Source organism: Lutjanus erythropterus, chromosome 3, assembly GCF_056507025.1.
Source record: "Lutjanus erythropterus isolate fLutEry1 chromosome 3, fLutEry1.hap2, whole genome shotgun sequence".
NCBI classification, from domain to species: Eukaryota; Metazoa; Chordata; class Actinopteri; order Lutjaniformes; family Lutjanidae; genus Lutjanus; species Lutjanus erythropterus.
Genome location: NC_139319.1, coordinates 28,596,577 through 28,617,323, shown reverse-complemented (window position 1 = coordinate 28,617,323; position 20,747 = coordinate 28,596,577). Strand labels below are relative to the sequence as shown.

At 40.0% G+C, this 20,747-nt stretch overlaps 1 protein-coding gene across 1 annotated transcript in view; it reads left to right on the top strand.

The window, feature by feature from the left end:
- Window positions 1-20,747, top strand: part of sorcs3a (sortilin related VPS10 domain containing receptor 3a) — a 264,513-nt gene that overhangs the window by 204,683 nt on the left and 39,083 nt on the right. Inside the window, exons 13-18 of the mRNA XM_084715689.1 lie at window positions 1,090-1,181; window positions 2,423-2,530; window positions 4,903-5,020; window positions 5,110-5,243; window positions 8,019-8,132; window positions 10,723-10,894. Coding sequence (XP_084571815.1) covers window positions 1,090-1,181; window positions 2,423-2,530; window positions 4,903-5,020; window positions 5,110-5,243; window positions 8,019-8,132; window positions 10,723-10,894 — 738 coding nt within the window. The remainder of the gene's footprint in view (window positions 1-1,089; window positions 1,182-2,422; window positions 2,531-4,902; window positions 5,021-5,109; window positions 5,244-8,018; window positions 8,133-10,722; window positions 10,895-20,747) is intronic.

Genomic DNA, 20,747 nt, shown 5'->3' with positions numbered 1-20,747 from the left:
TCCAGTTTAATCATCTTAATACAAGTACCTTGTATGAAAATAAGCAATTGATTGCTTCATGCATGACATAAATGCTAAAAGTCAGAAGCTAAAGCTACATATCTGGGCAAAAAGTAGTTCAAAACATGTAGAAAAATATAATTAGAAAAGCTATACGGTGGTCAGATTTACACTTTATTGTATTTTCAAAAGATATGTTGTTACATGAAACTGAGGATGTGATTTAGCAACTTCATCACATTCAATAAAAAGCAGGTTGGTGATGCTAATGCTAGCCTAAACTTTGAGTAGCATCTAAGAGCAGTTCCCGTGCAAAGCAGGAATATTACATAGTGAGTGTGTTATTCCTGATTGCTGAGCCCCATCGCTCTGAAAATAAACACTCTCCCTGCAGTTGGATTAGGGACAGCGTTATATATCCCTAATGCTGAAGGATCACAGGGGCAAACACCAAATTAGATAAAACTAAGCCACTGGAACTTTATCTGTGACAGTAAAATTGCTCGGCATGTTGTTTGTGTAAGGCCAGAAAGATTAGTTCATAACCACTGCTGATTCAGCACCATGGACAGGACCGGCAGTCACTGAACTAACCACTGCAGGGAGAGTGTGTATTTTTGAAGCAATGGGCCTTCGGCTGTTTGGCTTTTGGTTCAATGGGACAGTTTTCAGAGTATTGGGGTCTCAGAATAATGGGCTGTGGGGACAATGGCACGGCGCTGAAGTAAACTAGACAGCTGGGTATGCTGATATTTGTAAATTATTTTGGAGACAGTGCTGCCAACTGTTTTCAGTGGAAAAGAGCCAAAGTCTGCTCGAAAAGTCACTAGATGTTGATAGATGACAACACACACTAATATGTAACAATTTATGTATATGAGATGAAACTTCAGTTCAAAAAAGAAGTTAAACTTAATAGACTCTAACCAGCTTTAACATTAAGTATTATAATGGCAGCACAGATATTATTGATGGGGTTTAGTCAATAATCAGCTGCTTATCTCAGGGTTTCTTGTGTGGTATGAAAATAATATTTTGCCCGTTGCATTTTTCCATATTATAAGGGTGAATTTCTGTGTGTGTGTTCAGATTTTTGAGGAGGAGCACAATGTGTGGTTTCTGGACAAAGGAGGGGCCCTCGTCGCTGTCAAGCAGCCATCAGTGCCAACCAGACACTTGTGGTACGTCAGTTTAGATAACTTTTTTGGAAACTTTTCCTTTCTTAAATTGCTTTTCCAATTTCCTACAGCTGCTATTTTAAGGTTAATTCAACACTTATGGTCCAAAAAAATGAGCATGTATATATTATATATGACGCTTGATCCATTTAGCGATGCACTTTGTCTGTGGTGTAATCTGAGAGATTTTTTTTTTTCAAGCCACTTATCATTAACAGCCAGCAGTCTGAGCCCCCCCCCCTTCCTTTTAGTGTTTTCATTAACACATTGCCTTCCTCTTGCCAAATCGGGTGCCTACGCTGTGCCTCAGTGCAGGCTAATCCAAGTGAGACCAGATCTGTTCTCCAGTCGCTTTTGCAACAATTCTGAAATTAGTTTTAGAGCCAGTGAAGTGTAGCCTGCTGGGTTTTTGTCTCCCAACCAATTTAAGTGCGATGGTAGAGGAAGTTAAAAAAAAAGAAACATGACAGCTAGAAAGAGGCCTGTGTATCTCCACAGCTGCTATACAGCAGCCATGGAAGCAGTATTGCTTTCCCAGCCAGTGTTCAGTTAAACACTTACCCAGCCCGAATCCCATAATAGGTGCATGTCAACGCTTTTACTGTAGTCGGTGCTTTTAGCCAAATGAAGGCAGTGGGGGTTTTTAGAGGCAACATGGGGGGATTTTCTTTCTCCTGAGCACAGGCCTCGGCAGTGTTTCTACCCATGTCACTCTCAGGTACTCCTAGTTGTTCTCACTTCTGCACCGATGTTGATAAGCTGTCAGAATCAATAGAGCCCAGGACCCAATGATGAAAGCTGTCCAATTCTTTTTTCTTTTCTTTTTTTTTCCTTTGCTGTCTCCTTCCCCCTCTACAGTTTTGTAGTCAAACATGAAACAGTTCTATTCTGGTCTTGTTTTGTTCACCCCTGTATAGACATTACCCAGGACCCGCGTGTGACATTGTTCTTTTTCTTTCTGACATGCGCTCTGAAAGCAGTTTTGGGCATCTTTGCTTTAATACACAGACAGACTGTCTCTTAAATATCCTTTCAGTGCTCAGCCATTTTGATATTTACCCAAAGCTACAGTAGCTAATTGCACAGAGACTCAGAGACTCGTCTGTTGAGACAAGCCAGTCGTCCTGATCCTCACCTAAATCCCCTCATATGACCAGGCTCTAATAGAGAGCGTCTGTTTCCGTGCCATCACTGTTGCTGGGTTTGTGATGGGAATGCGTTCTGACACACGCACACACACACAGGGTCAGCTTTGACGAGGGGAGGCAGTGGACCCAGCACGGCTTCTCCTCGGTGCCTCTCTTCGTGGATGGAGTCTTGGTGGAGGCTGGAGCCGAGAACCAAATCATGACGTAAGTCCAGAAAATCCAAAAATGGGCAAATGGCATGTTAAAAAGTGTTGATTTCTCTGTCCTTTATGGGGGGTGTTGTGGGATGAGTTAAAGGTGAATGGTATTTTCTCTGTTCCATTCGGCCCTCTGGGTTATTATTTCTCAGCAGAAAGGCGAGATAGATGGAGGACCTTTAAAGGAAGGCGTCCATTTAAAACTCCACTGGTATTTAGTCTTTATTAAGCCCCATTTCTTAGGGGCAGGTAATGGGTCATGTAGGCTGTTAGTCAGACCTTTGTGGATATTAGGTCACCTGACAAATGGGTTTGATCACAGGGAACTGACATGTTAATGGAATTCCTGCTGTTAAACCTTAAAGCCCCAGAAAAGGTGGTATTTCTGTATAGAATTAAATAGTCATGACTGACTGCAAACCATAGTTAAAAAAACATTACAACACTGTCTATGTCGACTATTCACTATATAGAGCACTGTATAATTATACAGCATTTTATAGTGACCTATAAGATCAGAAATTGTGCATCATTATTGGTGGTCACTCACTGACATTTTTTTCTTGCAACAATCACTAACCCTAACTGTTAAAGGGACAGTTCACCCCCAAATTAAAAATACTTATTTTTCTTCCTACCTTTAGTGCTGTTTATCCCTTTTGATTGTTTTGGTGTGAGTTGCTGAGTTTTAGAGATATCAGATGAGATGTCCAGATGGCACTCAGCTTGAGATGCTCAAAGCACCAAAAAGAAAAAAAAAAAAACAATTTAAAAAAAACTCATGTCTCAGCCAAGTGCCATTTACTTTTAGTACATTTCAGATCTCCAAAACTCGGTGACTCACACCACAACATTCATTGTAGATGGATGAACAGCACTACATGTAAGAAGAAAAATATGTCATTTTAATTTTGAACTATTCCTTTAATAACAGCATTTTAAAAATAATATTAATTCATTATATGACCTTTAGCCTGTTTGCTTTAGCAGTGCCTTCATCCTTCAGTGGCAGGGTTATCATTAGGGTTTGTTTTATTAAGGAATTTCATTACTTAAAGCACCCTACAGCCACATTATAATGTATTATAATACATTATCAAATGATAGCGTGTATTACAACAATGAGAATTATAATACGCTATAATCCTTGCAAAAAAAAAAAAAATAAAATAAAAAATAATAATCAGTGAGTGACCAGTTATGAGGTATTGTAATTCTGATTCAGTTTTGACTTAAAGTACTTACCATAGTTGTGATGTCACCCATTTCCTGGGCAATGACATGTCATTTGAATTAATTATTCAATGCCATTTCGAGTGTGCTTACTTTTGGTTTGACCTTCAATGTAACAATTTTTGTCTGATGACCACTGAAAGTGAAGCATGTGACCTCATCACAGGTTATGACATTGTTGTCAGTCATCAGCAACCATAGGGTGATGTAAGATTTCCTTCTCAGATTGCTTCATTAGAGGACTGAAGAAGGGAACGAGATGATTAATGTGAAAGAAAAAAAGGGAAAAATTTTGGAAACACAGATTTGAATTAATCTTCCAGATTTTTTTTGGTAATAATTTGACCTCTTTGGACCTCAAACAGTTAGTAAAATGAAACCAGTAAGAAGGTTAGAGGGGAAATGATTCTTTTGTTGAAACCACTGGTTTCATCTTAAACAGTGTTTTGTACTTTAAAAACTTATTACACATTTTTGTGGAAAATCTTAATTGGAAAAGTAATGAGTAACTCCTTCTGAATTAAAGGAATAAAATAGAAAGTTTTATATTTCCATTTTGAATTTAGTGAAAAATTCCAATTCCACCACTACAGGTTGGGGATCAATAGTTTAGATAATCTGACTGAACAGTTTGCTTTGCTGATCTGATTAGCGATTTTTGTCATGTTGCCAGATCTCAGCAATTACTCTAGGTAATTTTATTTTTTAGTGACAGAAATAATAACCAAAACTACAAAAATTAGACCCAAGTTGTAATAAACATGAATTCTCCTTTAATAGAAGAACTGTGTTACCTCACAGTTTTAGTTTCTAGTTGCACTTCGGTTTGGTTTAGGAAACAAAACTACTTGGCTAGATTTACAAAAAGATGACATTATTTATTTGTGTAAATAGTCAGTGTTGGTATTTGCACCCTGGGTTCAAATCGCATTGCTGGCTACTGACGTGGCGTCTCGGCCACGCAAGGCTATGTACAGGTGTAAAAAGCCACACTGACTATTACATCCCGGGTGCAAATAGCATTGTTGGCTCCTGATATCTAGGTGCTAATACCCTTATTTTAATCATCCTATATGTCATCACAGACATGTTGCTTATAATTTACAATGGTATCATTGTCTTGAAGCTTGTCATTTACTTCTGCAGCTTTTTTGGACACTTCAGCCATCGCTCTGAATGGCAGCTCATCAAGATAGACTACAAGTCCATCTACAGCAGGAAATGCACAGAGGAAGACTATCAAACCTGGCACCTGCACAACCAGGTAACAAAGAAAAAACAATGTGGTTTATACATGTCATAAGAAAATACATATGCAGCTCACAGTAGTCATGGTCCTAATTGTGTCAACAGGGTGAGCCATGTGTGATGGGACAAAAACAAATCTACATGAAGCGCAGGCCTGGAAACTACTGCATGCTGGGAAAGGACTACTCCAGAATCCTCTCAGCTGAGTCCTGTATTTGTCGAGCTCATGATTTTGAATGGTGAGATGATGTGTGCCTTTGTACAATAGCTCCTTTCTTCATAATCGTCAAGGGGGATTATGTTTCTCCCCATTGTCTGCTGAAGGAGAGCTTCATTAACGACAGTGTTTGTTCTCCAACTCTGCCACACAAGTAGCAGCGCTCCTTTCAAAGAAAGTTTTTTTTTTTCATCGGTCTTTTCAGAATTTTTCAATATGCTAGTGTTTTAATTGTTTTGTACTGGGCAGCTGCCAAATGTGAGCGTTTGTAACAGCATGACTGTGACCCAACGGGTCATTCAGTTAAATGCTAGTTAAATCAAAAGCTCCTCTTTGTCAAAGTAAAGAAAACAGCTCTGACTTCTTGGGAAAACAGCTACTCTTCAGTAGCCATTTGTTATTTTTAGATGCAGTCACCCAGCTAAATACCCAGCTAAATACCCTCTTCAGTCCACTCAAATAGGTTGATTTAACCTTTCTACTTCAGCTACAAACAGCTCACTAACTCATTTTAACCCTAAAACTCTAAGATGCGTGGAATAGCATAATGGTATTTTAAGCGAAGGTCCTGAGTTCATCATCCTGAATAAACTTATAAAACAAAACCAATAAATGGACTGATAAGGCCAGTAAGATAAAGTCAAGATTGTGCCAAACCCAACAAAGTGGGATTTATTCATATCATACCTTGCCTAACTTGTGTGGAATTAATTTTAAGATGCTCTATGGATGTCAGTTTTTGAGTCACTTCAAAGGCCACCATTGATGACCACATTTGTTACTAAACCTGCTGAGTGGATACAGAGATATTAGCTCATTGGATGTGCTGTAGGAGAAATACCGCAGAGATGTCCTTTCAGCAGAGCAATGAACTGGTTTGCATTACAGTAACACAGACAAAATGACAAACTGGAGATGGTCATGTCTATTTAAAAAAAAAAAATCCTCTAAGGGAAAAAGAGAATATGTAAAGTGGGTGATTTATTCCTTAGCGGGGTGTGTCATCTTGAATGAATTAACCGTGCAGCAGCTGGAGCGTACGGGCCGGACAACAGAGGAGTTCGACACAATCGCCATATCCACTCTTCATCCTGAAGCCAATTTTAAGCTTTTTAAGTGGGATCCATTGTATATGCTATTCATGTGTCTCATTAATTTACTCCATTTGCTGTGTGTTTTTTCAATAATCTGATAAGTTTGGGATCGTTGTACACAATTTGCTCCTAATGTCTGTCTCCGTCGTGTCTGTCTGTAAGCTCGCTATGCTTGTAATTCTGTTGAGACGATGTGGGGGGGTGTAAATAGTTTCAATTTGTATGCAAATCCTGAATGGTTGTATTTTTTATCTTGTAATAACAGAGAACTGAAAAAAGCAAACATTCCAACATACAGCAGTTATGTAAATAGTGTTTGTAGAAGGTCAGAGAGTGAGTGCTAATTGCTTCCCATTGAACTACTGTTAAGTTGGTTTTATTTTCTTTCTGTGTCTGAGTTTGATTTCTGCCTGTCCATCTCGCTCTGTCTCCGTCTGAGGAAAGTTATTTGGCGCCTGCTTAAAATTCAGAAACAAGGTCTTTAAAAAAATATAAGTGCAAAAAAAGCAAAGTCCTTTAACTTAATCTGAGGTGTGAAGTGTCTGTCCGACGCGATCACGATCTGACACATGATCAGCTGAAGTGATGCTATGCAAGGTGGAGATCTGCCTGCAAACACTGCAATTCTATCGTTATATTCTGTATACAGCACAAGAAGCTAATTCACTAAAGCTGGGTATAACACCTCCATACTTTGTGAAGACTGACCATAATGCAATGCAAAAATGTCAAGAATGCTCTTTTAGATTCCTAGTCAGTTCAATTCAATTCAATATGCTTTATTGGCATGAATCTTTTGTAAACAATTTTGCCAAAGCATCAATTCCTAGTCGTTTACATATTTTTCCATTAGATCGTGTTAGGTCTTGTGTTGTTATGGATCCCACTTAGCATGACCCTCCCTACTCTGCGTCTGATTGGTTTACCTTGATTCTCTTAAGCGTATTCATCTGCTCAGCTCTCGTGTACAGTCTCGGCTGGTTGCCTGGCAACCTTGTGGTCACAAAGAGACTACAGGAGGTCATGGCGACTCATTGTTTTTGCCAAAAAAAATTGTTTTAGCAAAAACATGTTTATCTTCCTCAAAATAAGACACTGAAAAAAGTTTCAAAAATCCTGTTGGTATCCGTATCAAAAACACCGGCTGTTGTTGTTTAAACAGATTTTCCTTGACACCATACTAACCTTTTACCTCTTCTGCCACATGCATCTGTGCAACCAATCTGCCCTGACAGCTTGTTAATGAATAGTTCACACTGCCGTAATCACAGAATCAAACTGGACTAGTCAGTCACTGGCTTGTTGGTTTTGTTTATTTGTTCTGGCTTGGTGATTAATTGATAAATCAATGTCATGACTGTTATTAGAATGGGCACTTGCTTACCTTGCTTTGTTAGATGTAAATCATGTTGTGATTGGAAACGCTAGCAGGCAAGTGAGAGTTAGTCATCCCTGTGCATGGTAACAAACCCCCTCCACGGTGTGTTTCCACACACTGCTTCACACTGCTGTGGCACATTTGTCAACAGTGGCCTTAATCAATACATAATAATGACGCGTCTCTGTGCCAGACAGGCCCCTGGTCACCAGTAATAAAGAGATAGATAAGTCAGGCATGTGGAACACACTGTATGACAATATGTCCCTTTTTCACATGCTGATATTGATCAGGTGCCGTGTGGATGTGCTTTGTTGTCCAACAGTGATTATGGATATGAGCGACGTGGCGACGGGAACTGCCGGCCTGCCTTCTGGTTCAATCCCTCCACTGTTTCCAGAAGCTGCAGCCAGGGTCAAAACTACCTGAACAGCACAGGGTAAGGGCCGCGTCATTTACTATGAATTCATATTTATACTGAATAATCTTAAAAACATTGATGTGCATTTTTTCTTTGCACTAATGTGTGTGTTTTGGATGTTTTCTCTTGGATGCTCAAGCAGGGTTTCAAAGCAGATACCGATCACAGATTTAATATGATTAGAATAACAAAACTCAAAACCATAACATTTCTGAGGTCTTTGAAGAGACAGTAAAATAGCTAATGTTAAGACAGGTAGCGTTTGAGCTTCCCACTGTGGGCGATTAGGCAGGCTGTTCTCCATATTCACACAGTGGATAACAGCATCATCTGACTTGTGATGAGTTAGATGGAGAAGGTGGAAAGTAACTAAGTATGTTACTGCTCATCTTGGAATGGAGTAAAGCTTCTAAAGAGATTTATTTGAGGTCACCAAACTCAGTGTACTAAGAAACATGAAATTCTAACTTGTCAGAATAAGAAAACTAGGAGGACAGTATGAGAATATAGGCTAGTCTGAGACGAGGTATTATCAGGCAAAATGAACAAAAATATCAGTAGAACATGGGCGTTCAGGGTCATTGAACTAACAGTTTCTAAAATAAGTAGCTCAAATTACCTCCCCCTCAGCCACTCAGCACTAAAATGCTGCTTACATTTTAATGCGTCAACAATCATGTGAGCACAAGATAAAATATATAATCTTTCGGTGCTTTTGGGGCCAAGTCAAGTGAAGTCAAATTTTATTTATGTAACTCAGAATCACATATCACAATTTGCCTCAGGGGGCTTACAGTCTGTAGAGTGTACACCGCCCTCTGTCTTCCGGTAAGAGCCCACCCCCCTTCAAGAAGAGCCACAGAGGAGGGGCTCAGATGTGCAATAGATGTCACATGTACAGAACAGATCAACATTATATATACATTTTGATGTCAAAATTCAGATTCAGTCATAAAATATGTGTAAAAAATGTGGATCCAGGAGGGTGTTGAGCAACTAAAGGTTTTTCCAGTGGGACCTGAACCATATGACATCCTCTCCACCGTGGAGACCTTGCAGAGGACAGGCCACACAAAGACAGAAAGCATGAGAGAGAGATAGAAAGAGAGAGGAAAAAAAACAGTTTGGAAGCATGAGGGAACATAAGAAAAAACAGAGGGTTAGAGAAATGCAGTTACTACAGTTTTATTCTCATCTATAGGACAAACATGGACTATAAATACTCAAGTTAAAATCATGTTGTCCAGATTGAGGCATGAACTAATGAACTAATTGAAGAATAAGCACTATTTGAAAGTTGAAGCGAACAAACGAGTTTTAAATTTGGATTTAAAGGCGTTAACAGAGTCAGACTGTCTGGTGTCAGCAGGAAGGTTATTCCGCAGGAAGGGGGAGCGAGAGGCCTGCAGGCAGCTGACTTTTTTTTTAAACTCCGGGGACACACAGTAGCCCAGTATTCTGAGAGAGGAGAGCATGGGATGGACATAAGGTTTAATGAGATCAGAGAGATAGGAATCCTTTAACACTGAAAGGAGACATTATGTGCCTATAATGGAGTCAGTTGCTAGTATAGAATAGTATAGTATACTAATCAGCACAGTACTCAGAATTTTTTGTTGTGCATATGACAATAAAGAACTTGAAGTACCAATGTCAGTTACAGCATATAGCTTAAAGATACTACAAGGAATCTTTCTATTTTGTTGATTTCGAGACCCCTGTGGACAAAAGCAGTAGTAATTATACAACCATATTCACTAAATATGACATCCAAATAAATTTATCTGAATAAAAAACTCCTCCTGCTTCTTATTAACTGCCTAACGTGTTACTCACTGTAACTTTTGTCTGGGACAATTTAAACAGGCTTGTTTCATCTGATTTAAGGAGAATTCGACCCAGGCATTAAGAATAAATGTGGACAGTTTTCTCTTGAATGGTGTTCTGGCATCAGTATTAAATTGAGACTATTTCATAATCAGTTAGAAGGCTCAGTTAGCTGACATTGAAGACAGTTTAAGTAACATTTGTTTCACTGTTTAATTCATTTCACAATCATCAATCAAATACTTTGTAACCAATATTGACCATTTCCAATCACTTTCTCCGTTAACTTCAGCATCCCTACTTACTGTTCAATGTGTGATCACAACTCCAACTCACCTGAACGTATATCAGTATCCAGATCAACTGCCACATCCCTGAAGTTAAAATTACTATCACTGCAGTACGGCATGCAGGTTTAGAGACAATTTTCTTTGATACTACTTTTCTTTCTTGTGCCAGCGTGTGTCTTTGTGTTAGTTTTGAGGCTCCCCGGGGGACAGACACCTTGAAAAGCTTAATCACAGTGGGAGTGTTTTATTCACTACCGCTGTGATTAAGCTTTGCAAGGTGTCTCAGCCTCTGACACAGCTTGTGTTGTCAGTTGTCATCCAGTCTGTTTTTGCAGTTGGAAGGCACAACAGCTGTACTGACACACCACTCCGCTGAGTCTCAAACACAAGCTCATGTAGCTCATGTGTAGACTTCAGAAGATTACACAAAAGGACAAAAAGGATAAAATTAGAGAAACACTCTGAATTTCATTTTTTGGATCTTTCCAAAGGTACCGTAAAGTGGTGTTGAACAACTGCACTAAAGGAGTTAAAGAAATGTACACAGCCAGAAAGCAACAGTGCCCCAACAGACCTCCTAAAGGACTCTTGCTGACCACCAAAGATGGCAAACTCACCGCCAACCTGGGCAGCAACGTGACCTTCCTGGTGCATCTGGATGAGGTGAGAACACAACCAGAACTTACAAAATACCATATCAATGGTGTTGGCTAATTATCTGCAACCAATTATACCATTACATTTCAACAGACAAGGTGAAAAATATAATTCATTTGGAGTCAAATTATGTCTAATATTCACAATCCCTTTAAACTTTGTTTTGGTCTCCACCAGCCCCTGAGAAAGCTGTCTCTGTAGTTGGTAAATACACCTTTATTGTTTAGCAGCTACTGTAGCTGCTAACGTGTTTGCTGAGCAGTTAGCATGCCGTTTGTTTAACTGAGCTCTTTTGCTGAAAACAGCTGCCTGCTGCGTTTGGAAAAGAGTTTGATGAGAGTCACAACAGTGACCCGAAGCAGTAAATTTTTGAGCGGTATGACTAAAACATATTTATTAGTGCATCTTCGAACCCTTTTTGAAAATTACTCCCAACAAGATATTGGTTTGATCTGTTTGTCAGCAGGATTTTTGAAAAAGGCTATTTGCCAGATATTATTGAAACACGGTAAGAGGGTGTAGCAGGGGACAAGGAACAACAGGGTTGAAACACAAATAATTTTTCCACTTTACTTAACATTGCAAGAATGGGCATTTGGCCATTCAAAATAGAAAAAAAGAACAAATCTATTCATACTTTCTTAAACAGACGTCAGTACTTGCCTGGTTCGCATCCTATCTAGTGTATCTCTTGGGAATTAATCCGTCTAGGAAAGTCAGTATCATAAGTGGTTCCCACAGCTCAATACTGGGCCCATTGTTTGTACTTATTTTCTTGAAGTGAGAAAGACAGCATATATTATCATAATTACACTGATGACACTGATGCTTATCCTCGTGGCCTGGATCCATAAACCTTGTTAAATCACTGGCTGAATGCATCATATATATATATATATATATAAACAAATGGATGTTCCAAAGATCCTGCCTCAACAAAGACATCAAAATTACTCCAAATGACATATATTAGAATCTTTTCATTAAGTGTTAATATTATAAAATATTACAGTAAGTTTAAAGACACATAAAATAAAACTGAGTGTGCTTGTAACTGCACAGTAAGGAATGAGGAATGTATCATTATGTCTATAAATCTTTGTAAAATATAGTTTACAGAACCCTGAAGCATAAATGCCGAAGTTTTAGTAAGCCCAGTGATTCCTAGAAAAGACTTGCTCTAAAATTTAAATGTAAGTAAAATGGCTCCAAATTGCCCACGCAATGCAAAAGCCACAGGCAGAGACGGGAGTAAAAGACCTCACCGGAGACCGCTCAGTGAGAGACACTGCGTTCAGAGCTGGGCTCGTCTCTAGGAAACTGCCTCGCATGTTAGTCAGGCAGAATATGGTCCGTTGATAATAACTGCAGGATTTGGGGGCATTAGCAACAGGAGTGTTTTCCTGCCACTGCAACAGCTCAAGGTAAGTGTGTGTCCCCTCGGGTCTTGTCTAGACCCAGTTGCCATATTACTGGTGATAAGTTGAGGAATCGAGGCCAGCTTCTTTCATTATGAGGGGACTTGTCTGATAGAAAGGGGAGGGGGGGGGGGGTGACAGAGGAAGGGAGGTGGGTATCAGAAAGATGTGATAAAGGAAGAGAAGGGTGGGGGTAAAGAATCCTTGTGGCATCAGCCCTATTTGAGAAAATTCTCGAGATGATTTCAAAGTTTAATTTATATTCATGAAGCCTGCAACGGCTGTATTTCTTCGGGAGAGCAAATGCCCTTAAATATTTAATGGGTAGAAGTCTCACGTCCACATTTAAAAATAAAGAAGAAGTCTAAAAAAAGACACACGGACACATGTTTTGGGATATGATAAGATCAGTCTGACCGCGTGATTCATTTTCCTGGACGGAACTGGTTTTATATTTGCTTACAAACTTGTTATGCAACGCAGTAACCACAGCTACAGACGGGCAACTGACTTTTCACTAAGTGGTTGGCAGAGAAGTGACTGACTTGTGCCTAAATGACATCAAGCAAATCTCAAACAATTCATGAAGAATTTAACTGCCATTCCACATCTGGCCTCAAAGGAAGGAGACACGGGGAATTTGAGACACTTGCATATTCACTTTATTTTCTGTCTGCCAGTTAAAATGCTTTGGTGTCCACAGTGAACAGTGTGTATCAGTGTGGTGGTGGAAAGAGAGTTCATATAAGAGTAGAGCGCTGAGACAATTTTTATGCACAAGCTTGGTATTTAGCGAGTTTTGCTTAAATGGCATGTCTGAAACGCATGAGCTCACCTCTGCTGGAAATACAAATAATGACTACATAAATACAAACAGCTGCATGATGACATACAAATAATTGCATGTCAACAAACTGACTGCATGGAACATTTCATTGCTGTACCTGCGGCCAGTGGAAATTCCCCAGTAACCTTCTGGTGAACACTGTTGTCAAAACTCTTCCAAGAGGCTTACAGACCAAACACCTGAGTCTGGTGCTGCGTCCAAATATGCATGTAGGCGTCCCTGACAGTGTACTAACCATAGCCATGTTTCCACCAGAGGCCCCGAGATACGATATCATGATATCATGATACTGAAGTCATGATACAATATTAGTGTGATTTTAAACATCTCTGTTTTATCCCATGAGATGGAGTTTTCAGTCAGTTCATCTCACTTTCATTTAATTTTTATTGCAACGAAATGGAACTGTCAAGCAGGCAAACTGACCAACTAGTCCCCACGACCTTTGCTAGAACACGTAAACTAAAATTGCAATTGATTTTATTATTCTTGGACTAAAAAGTTGAAATGAAGTATTAATAATTTGTATAATTAATGGAAAGATGCCTGGAGTCTGTGTATCGATACAATATTGCCAAGCAAAACATACTGCAATACTATGCTGCCAGTTTTTCCCCCACCCAAATTACCCATAACCTTTTAATACCAGGAAGTAAAAGGTTCCTGATCCAGTTGTTGTCTACATTTCATGGAGGAGATTCAAGTCAGTATAGCAGCTCAATAAAGTCAAAGTAAAAGAAATTCTTTCTGCTACTTTGTACGATTACTTAAGTTTTGGAAAAGATCCTGGTTTGAGTTATAATACGTATGTTGCTTACATAAGTTGAATTACTTTACATGCCTGATGTAACTTAAATGTGGTACATAAGTTATTTAAGTTAAAACAACTCAACTTTCTTCTGGGTGAAAGTCTGGAACCATCAGAGGTCACTGCCCAACAATAAATGTACATATGGGTTGTAATTAGCAGCTTGCACAGGTGACTCATTTTTGTGGTGACAGTGGGCTTTTTAAGTGAAAATACACAAATATAATTTACAGACAAATACTTAACACTCTTTATACTAGATTTATTAACAGATTTATTTTACATTTTCTGTAACACAGATAGCTGAGGGCTGATTATTTTTTGTTAAGGTACATGTTTTCTTGGAAAAATTTGAACTCATGACGTCAGTATTTCTAAAATCCTGACTTCAACCCTGCATGTTGACAGACTAAAGGCTGAAAAAACAGCACATTGTGTGGACATCACATTTTGTTTTTTTATGGCTGATTCTTTTTTAAATCAACAAGTGTGACTGATCGAATCAGATGGTGACACAGAGTGAGCACTGACTTCCTGCCCGTGGATAAACTGGCTTCCCTCTTGGTTCGGTGTTGTCATTAATCAGATTTGGCTCCACTCCTTGGCAAGTCTGAAGTAACTAAAGCATTGCCAGCTCAGTGCTTAAGTTGGAGACACTGGCGAGTGCACGCTTCATTTTTGTTCTTTCATCAGAGACACTTTTCCACTCAAAAATTCAAGAGATTTTTCAGCAGTTATTTTAGGTTTTATTATAGCTTTTTAATTATCCCCTTAAGGTGGTAAAACTTGAAAGGATTTATTTATAACTATTAAATTCTCTTATTTTAGTCACTTAGTGTTCAGCTTGATAAAGATTTGCAGTCCCATTCCCTGTTCCCATTTGTGTGGCCACCGCCATGTTACATAGCGTCCCTAGTTCAATACTTGGCAAGTTCAAAAGACTCACACAATGGTTCCTTCTCAGTTAATATAAGCTCCCTGTGATCTGCCTAACAATTGTTTTGTCAGTTTGAATTTTTATGAGCCACTTCTCTCTTTCACACTCTAGTCACATTTGGGAGAAAATGTTTTACAGTTGTTCTTGCTCATGTTATCTTTTTTTTGTGAAACTTCTGTCTGCCCCAGTGGAACAGCTAGATGGAATCTCCTGCCGATGAACATTGTGATCGAACATGACAGGCGCGACTGCTAAGGATTCCCAGCTAAAAAATTTACTGCAGCGTTCATTCTCAAACTCTCTGCAGTCATAATGTTAGATGTTTGGCTATTAGCAGCAATTAGTTGATGAGGGAAACAAAAACCCAGTTCACTGTCAAGTAATCATTCTAGTAAAGAGAAACAGATAATACAGTTTTTTATGGAAATCTAGAATTTGTCAAAACATAAGACTCAATTCATTTTTTGTTTTGTTTTCATTTTTGGCCACTAACTCACAAATTGTTATGTCTAACATGCCACCACTGAGCTGCTATTCACACATACAAAGCAACATGAGCATTTATTCTGTGTGTGTTTCTGGGTACCTGATGAATGTCAGTCCAGGTAAAAAAAAAGGAATCATTTTTCAAGACTGCGCTTTCATTTAGACATCTTCATTTAGACCATTTTCATTCATGATCATGTAACTTTCACTGCCTGCTTGCAATTCTGCCCTCTAAAATCAAACCAGCTGTCACAAAAGTCAGACATTCTTTTTCAATCAAAGATGATTTGAGTGAATAATACAACAGTAACACAGGAGGGCTACAGCTTCTTAAGAAACCAACTATTAGTGCGTGTGGGCACACTCTCTGCAAAGTTAAACAGAGCTAGACATCTCTTAATATCCAACCACAAGGCAGCAACATGAGGGCAGAGCCAAAATAGACACTTCTTATCAAAATCCTAAGATTCTGTACATTTTGTGAAACTTTTAGCTATGATCAATTATTAACTGCAATCACATGGCTGCTAAGTGGTAACAGCATGTTCATCTGTTTACACAATGTGCAGTTATCTCCTCTTATGACAGTGGTTCTCAAACTGGGGAGCAGGCACCCCTGGGAGGCATGTAGCCACTGCAGGAGTGGCGTGGATGACCATGAAAAAAATATGGAGCAGAACTAAGTTGAATGAATATGATTTACATAGGAAAAATAAATCATGATCCTAATGCTATCATTTTTTTATTAGTTGCTTGGTTATAGGTTTTTCATTGCTGATTTTTTTCAGTGGGTGAGCGGGACAGAGAGCAGCGGTGGTCTAGCAAGCTAGAGAGTGAAAAGAGGGAGTATTGTTAATGAATAAAATTGTATTTTATTTTATTTTGTTAGCTTCTGATTTCATGGTCTTCAGTGTGTTTATGTAGCTCAGCCCCACTCTTAGTCAAACAGACGCTCTGCTCTTTACACATGCACGACTTAGAGAGGAAGCACAGATAAGAGAACACTGTGTAATCCTGTTTCATTGTTATTGGCTGAGGGCTGACAAACGACCTGTGGGTTGTAAGTAATGATTGAGGGGGATTATTTTGTATCAGTCTGTACATTGTTTTTTGTCGTTGTTGTTTGTCTGTTTGTTTGTTTTTTTGACACATAGTATACCTTTAATGATTGATAAAAAATTGTACAGTGGTGGCTGTGAACTTTTTTGTCTTCTGTTGAGGGTCAAGCTAGAAAAAGTTTTGAGAACCACTGTCTTGTGATATCCTCTCATGAAAAGCTCTTGATCATAGAAAAAAAACCCTGATCTTGTGGCCGACAGTGTATTATAGCGTATAGACTAACCTTCCCTGCAGAAATACAACAGACTCTGCTTTGTCGACTGTGGAAACAACCAAAATGATTTCCCAGAATCATTCACAGCAACAGTGCCTTTTTTTGTCACACGTCTCGTTGACATTGTGGTTTCAGGTTTGACACGCACCTGAACAAATTCTGGCCCTGTCTGTCCAAACCCTTGTCAACGGGTACAACAGCGCTTTCATTACGAACCAGCACCGATGTCCCAGCCTCAAGGCTCCAGCCATGATGTGTTTGGATCTGCTCGGCCCTGAGAGATACACGCACACAAAGAGTGACATTTAGAGAGACGGGCCAGCATCAGTCTCATGCAGATTAGTGAATCCCATTGTGGCTGATATAGAGAGCAAGTGTGAACACAGAATGGACAGTAGACAGAGAAGAGCTGAGTGACATTGGTACCACCAAGCCTGATTTTTGTTTGCATGCCAGCTCATTATAGCTCTTAACAATGCCTGCACTGTCAAACCCCGTTCTTAGCTGTTCTCTATTCTATCCAGACACTTATCGAACATATCATTTTTCAGGCAAAGTGACATGAAATATCCCCAGAAGCCTTGACCAAACCTCCCGTGTGTTCACAGTCGAAAGCACACAAAGAAGGGACTCAGGTAGCGAGGGATGGAGGGAGCAAAAGAGCAGGAAAGAGAATATTAACAATAGGTGTATTTATTTTGTTTCATTGTGTGGTTTTGGCGGAGCCAGCATGCTAATGTAGTGTTACAAATGAAGATCCCAGCAGCATTGCGCTACAATGTGCCAACGGGAGCCTGGGAGTTTGCCTTTGCAGGCCTGGGGGGATGAGAGCAGATCTGGTCGCCGTAGCAGCTGGAGCCACCAACACTCGCGCTGTGTGCTGATCCTCGGATAGTGCCAGATGTGATTCCCAGAGGAACCCGCTCAGGCAGCTGAAGACTCACACACCATGCAAAAGCAAACATGGAGGGGCGGTGTGCATATACACAGACGCACATGGGCACACACACACATACACACATACAAAATTCTCACTCTTCATCTTCCTCTCACACATTTACAGCAATTTAACATTAATGATGTTAAGTAATGAAATAGCTTTGACGTGAATAATTTAAAGGGACAGTTCATCCCAAAATACACATTTTTCCTCTTACCTTTAGTGCAGTTTATTCATCTAGATTGTTTTTGGCTGTAACAATGTCTGCCTTCTTTTCAACATAATGGAACTAGATGGCTTGTGGTGCTCTAAGTGCCAAAATTGCAACAAATTACATTTGAAAAGTTCAACAGCATGGGAGTTTGCCTTTTTCAGAAATCATGACCTAGTTACTCAAGATAATTTTGTTCATGTAGGACCTTTTTTTTTTTTTACCAAGCTACAAACCCCCCCAACCATATCAACACACTAGCTAGCTCAGCTATGAGCAGATGTATTCTTCGATCCTGAGGGTGATACAATTAGCGGGTGTGTTTCAGTGGAAAGAAAATAGTTTCCACATGTAACTGGTCACAACGATGTCTGTGAATTATCTTGAGTAATCGGGTCATTATTTTTGAAATGAGACAATTTTTTTTTTTTGTCATTTTGAGAATCACAAGCCAAGTGCCATTTAGTTTCATGATATTCAAGAGAAGGCAGACATCTTTATAGCAGATATGACTAAAACTAAAAACAGAGACTTTTCTTCATTCTCTGTTTTGTGTTTCACGGAGATGTGGCTGTGTGGATTGAAACCTGACTTTGATTCAGCTGGTGGGCTTCCAACTCAGACTGGATAGTGACACTGAACTTTCAGGCAAAGCAGAAGGTGGGGGAATCTGTTTTTATATCAATAGTGGATGGTGCAACAATGTGACAGTGCTTCTACAGAATTGTTCTCCTATTCTGCAGTCATTTTTCATAAACCACAAACCCTTCCACTCCTCCTATGATTTTGCTTCATTCATTCTGGTCAGTGTATAAATTCCAATGCAGGAATGTATACACACGTGCACGTGCTCGCCAGCCAGATACTGTGTGTGGAGTGGACATGCCCGGACTCCTTACTTATCATCCTCAGTGACTCTTACAAAGGAAACGTCTACCATGAACTCCCCAAATAGATTAAATGTCCAACCAGAGACGGGGAAGAGTTTGGATCACTGTTACAACACAGTCAGCAGTGCCTATCATGCTGTCCCCTGTGCTGTACTGAGACACTCTGACCACGGTCCACCTGATTCCTGCATACAGGCAGAAGTTACAGCTCTGTAAACCCTCTGTGAGGACCTCAAAGAAGTGGACCAGCGGGGCTCTGGAGGATCTTCGGTCTGGAGAAGCAAAGCAGCCAGACCTGACTTTGTTTCTCCCTCCACCTTGAAGCACTGTGCCGATCAGCTGTGTCCAGTGTTCACAGATATTTTTAAAACCTCATGCCATGACATGCCATGTACCAGCCTGCTGCAAGACCTCCACTATCCTCCCTGTCCCCAAGAAACCAAAGACCACAGGACTCAATGGCTACAGACCCATTATCCTGTCCTCTGTGGTAATAAAATCCTTTGAGTGCCTTGTTCTGTCCCACCTCAAAACCATTGCAGACCCACTTCTGAACCGCCCTGTAGACGATGCTGTCAACATGGCCCTCCACCCTTCCACTATATCCTTCAGCACCTAGATCCTGTTTGTGGATTCATCCCAGCATTGCAACAGGACAAACTATCCCATCTGAGTGTGCCTGACTCCACCTGCAAGAGGATCACAGACTTCCTGTCCGACAGGAGGCAGCACATGAAGCTGGGGAAGCATGTCTCTGACTTCCGTACCTCCTTCCTGCACTCCAGTCATCAGTCCAACCAGCTCCTGAAGTTCGTGAACAACGCCACCCTCACTGGACTCATCTCTGATGGGGATGAATCGACTTACAGAGGGGAGATTGACTGTCTGGTGACCTGGTGCAGTGAGAACAACTTGGAGCTCAATGCTCTAAAGACAGTGGATATGATTGTGGACTTCAGGAAGAGCTCAGCCTCACGCACCCCCATCATCCTGTGTGACTTCCCAGTCATTCCGCTTGCTGGGCACCATCATTACCCAGGACCTGAAGTGCGAGCTGAACATCAGCTCCCTCATCAAAAAAGCCCAGCACAGGATGTACTTCCTGTGGCAGCTGAAGAAATTCAACCTGCCAAAGATGATGATGGTGCACTTCTACACTGTCATCACTGAGTCCATCCTTACCTCCTCCATCACCATCTGGTACGCTGCTGCCACTGCCAGGGACAAGGGCAGACTGCAGCGTACCATTCACTCTGCCGAGAGAGTGATTGGCTACAATCTGCCATCCCTGCAGGACCTGTATGCCTCCAGGTCCCTGAGGCGTGCAGGTAAGATTGTTACCAACCCCTCCCACCTTGGACACAAACTCTTTGTTTTTTTTGTGTGCTATTGTGTATTCTCTCTCTTTTTTTTTTTTTTGCTATTTATGCTGTTTTAACTGACAGTACTCGCCATAATCCTTATTTATATTTCTAGTTCTCTTTGGTGTTATGCACCAATATGCCACAACAAATTCCTTGTGAGTGAAAACCTACTTGGCAATAAAACCCTTTCTGATTCTGATTCTTAGTCTGATTCTGAAATAACTTGGCGAGCTGAATCAAAACAATCTAAATGGATAAATAGCACAGGAAAAAATACAGGAAAGAGCAAAATTTTTGATTTTGAGGCTGAACTGTCTCTTTAGGGACACAGCACACTGATTGACAAGCATCTAAATCATTAGAAATCAAAACTGACAGTTATAATGATTTTATTCATGAATTAACTTCTAAACAAATCAGCTGTCTGCAAGGACTCCTTGAGCAAAGTTCTATGATTTTGTGTGATAATTTATTAATATTTACAAAGCTGTTTGTTTAGCAAATGAGTATTTGCCAAATCTGTGCAAAACAAAGAGCGTTGATGCCTGCTGTATGAAATGAATTGTTTTCTGCTAAACTAGTCAGACAAAACTTTTGAAACCACAAGTAATAATTCCACATAAGA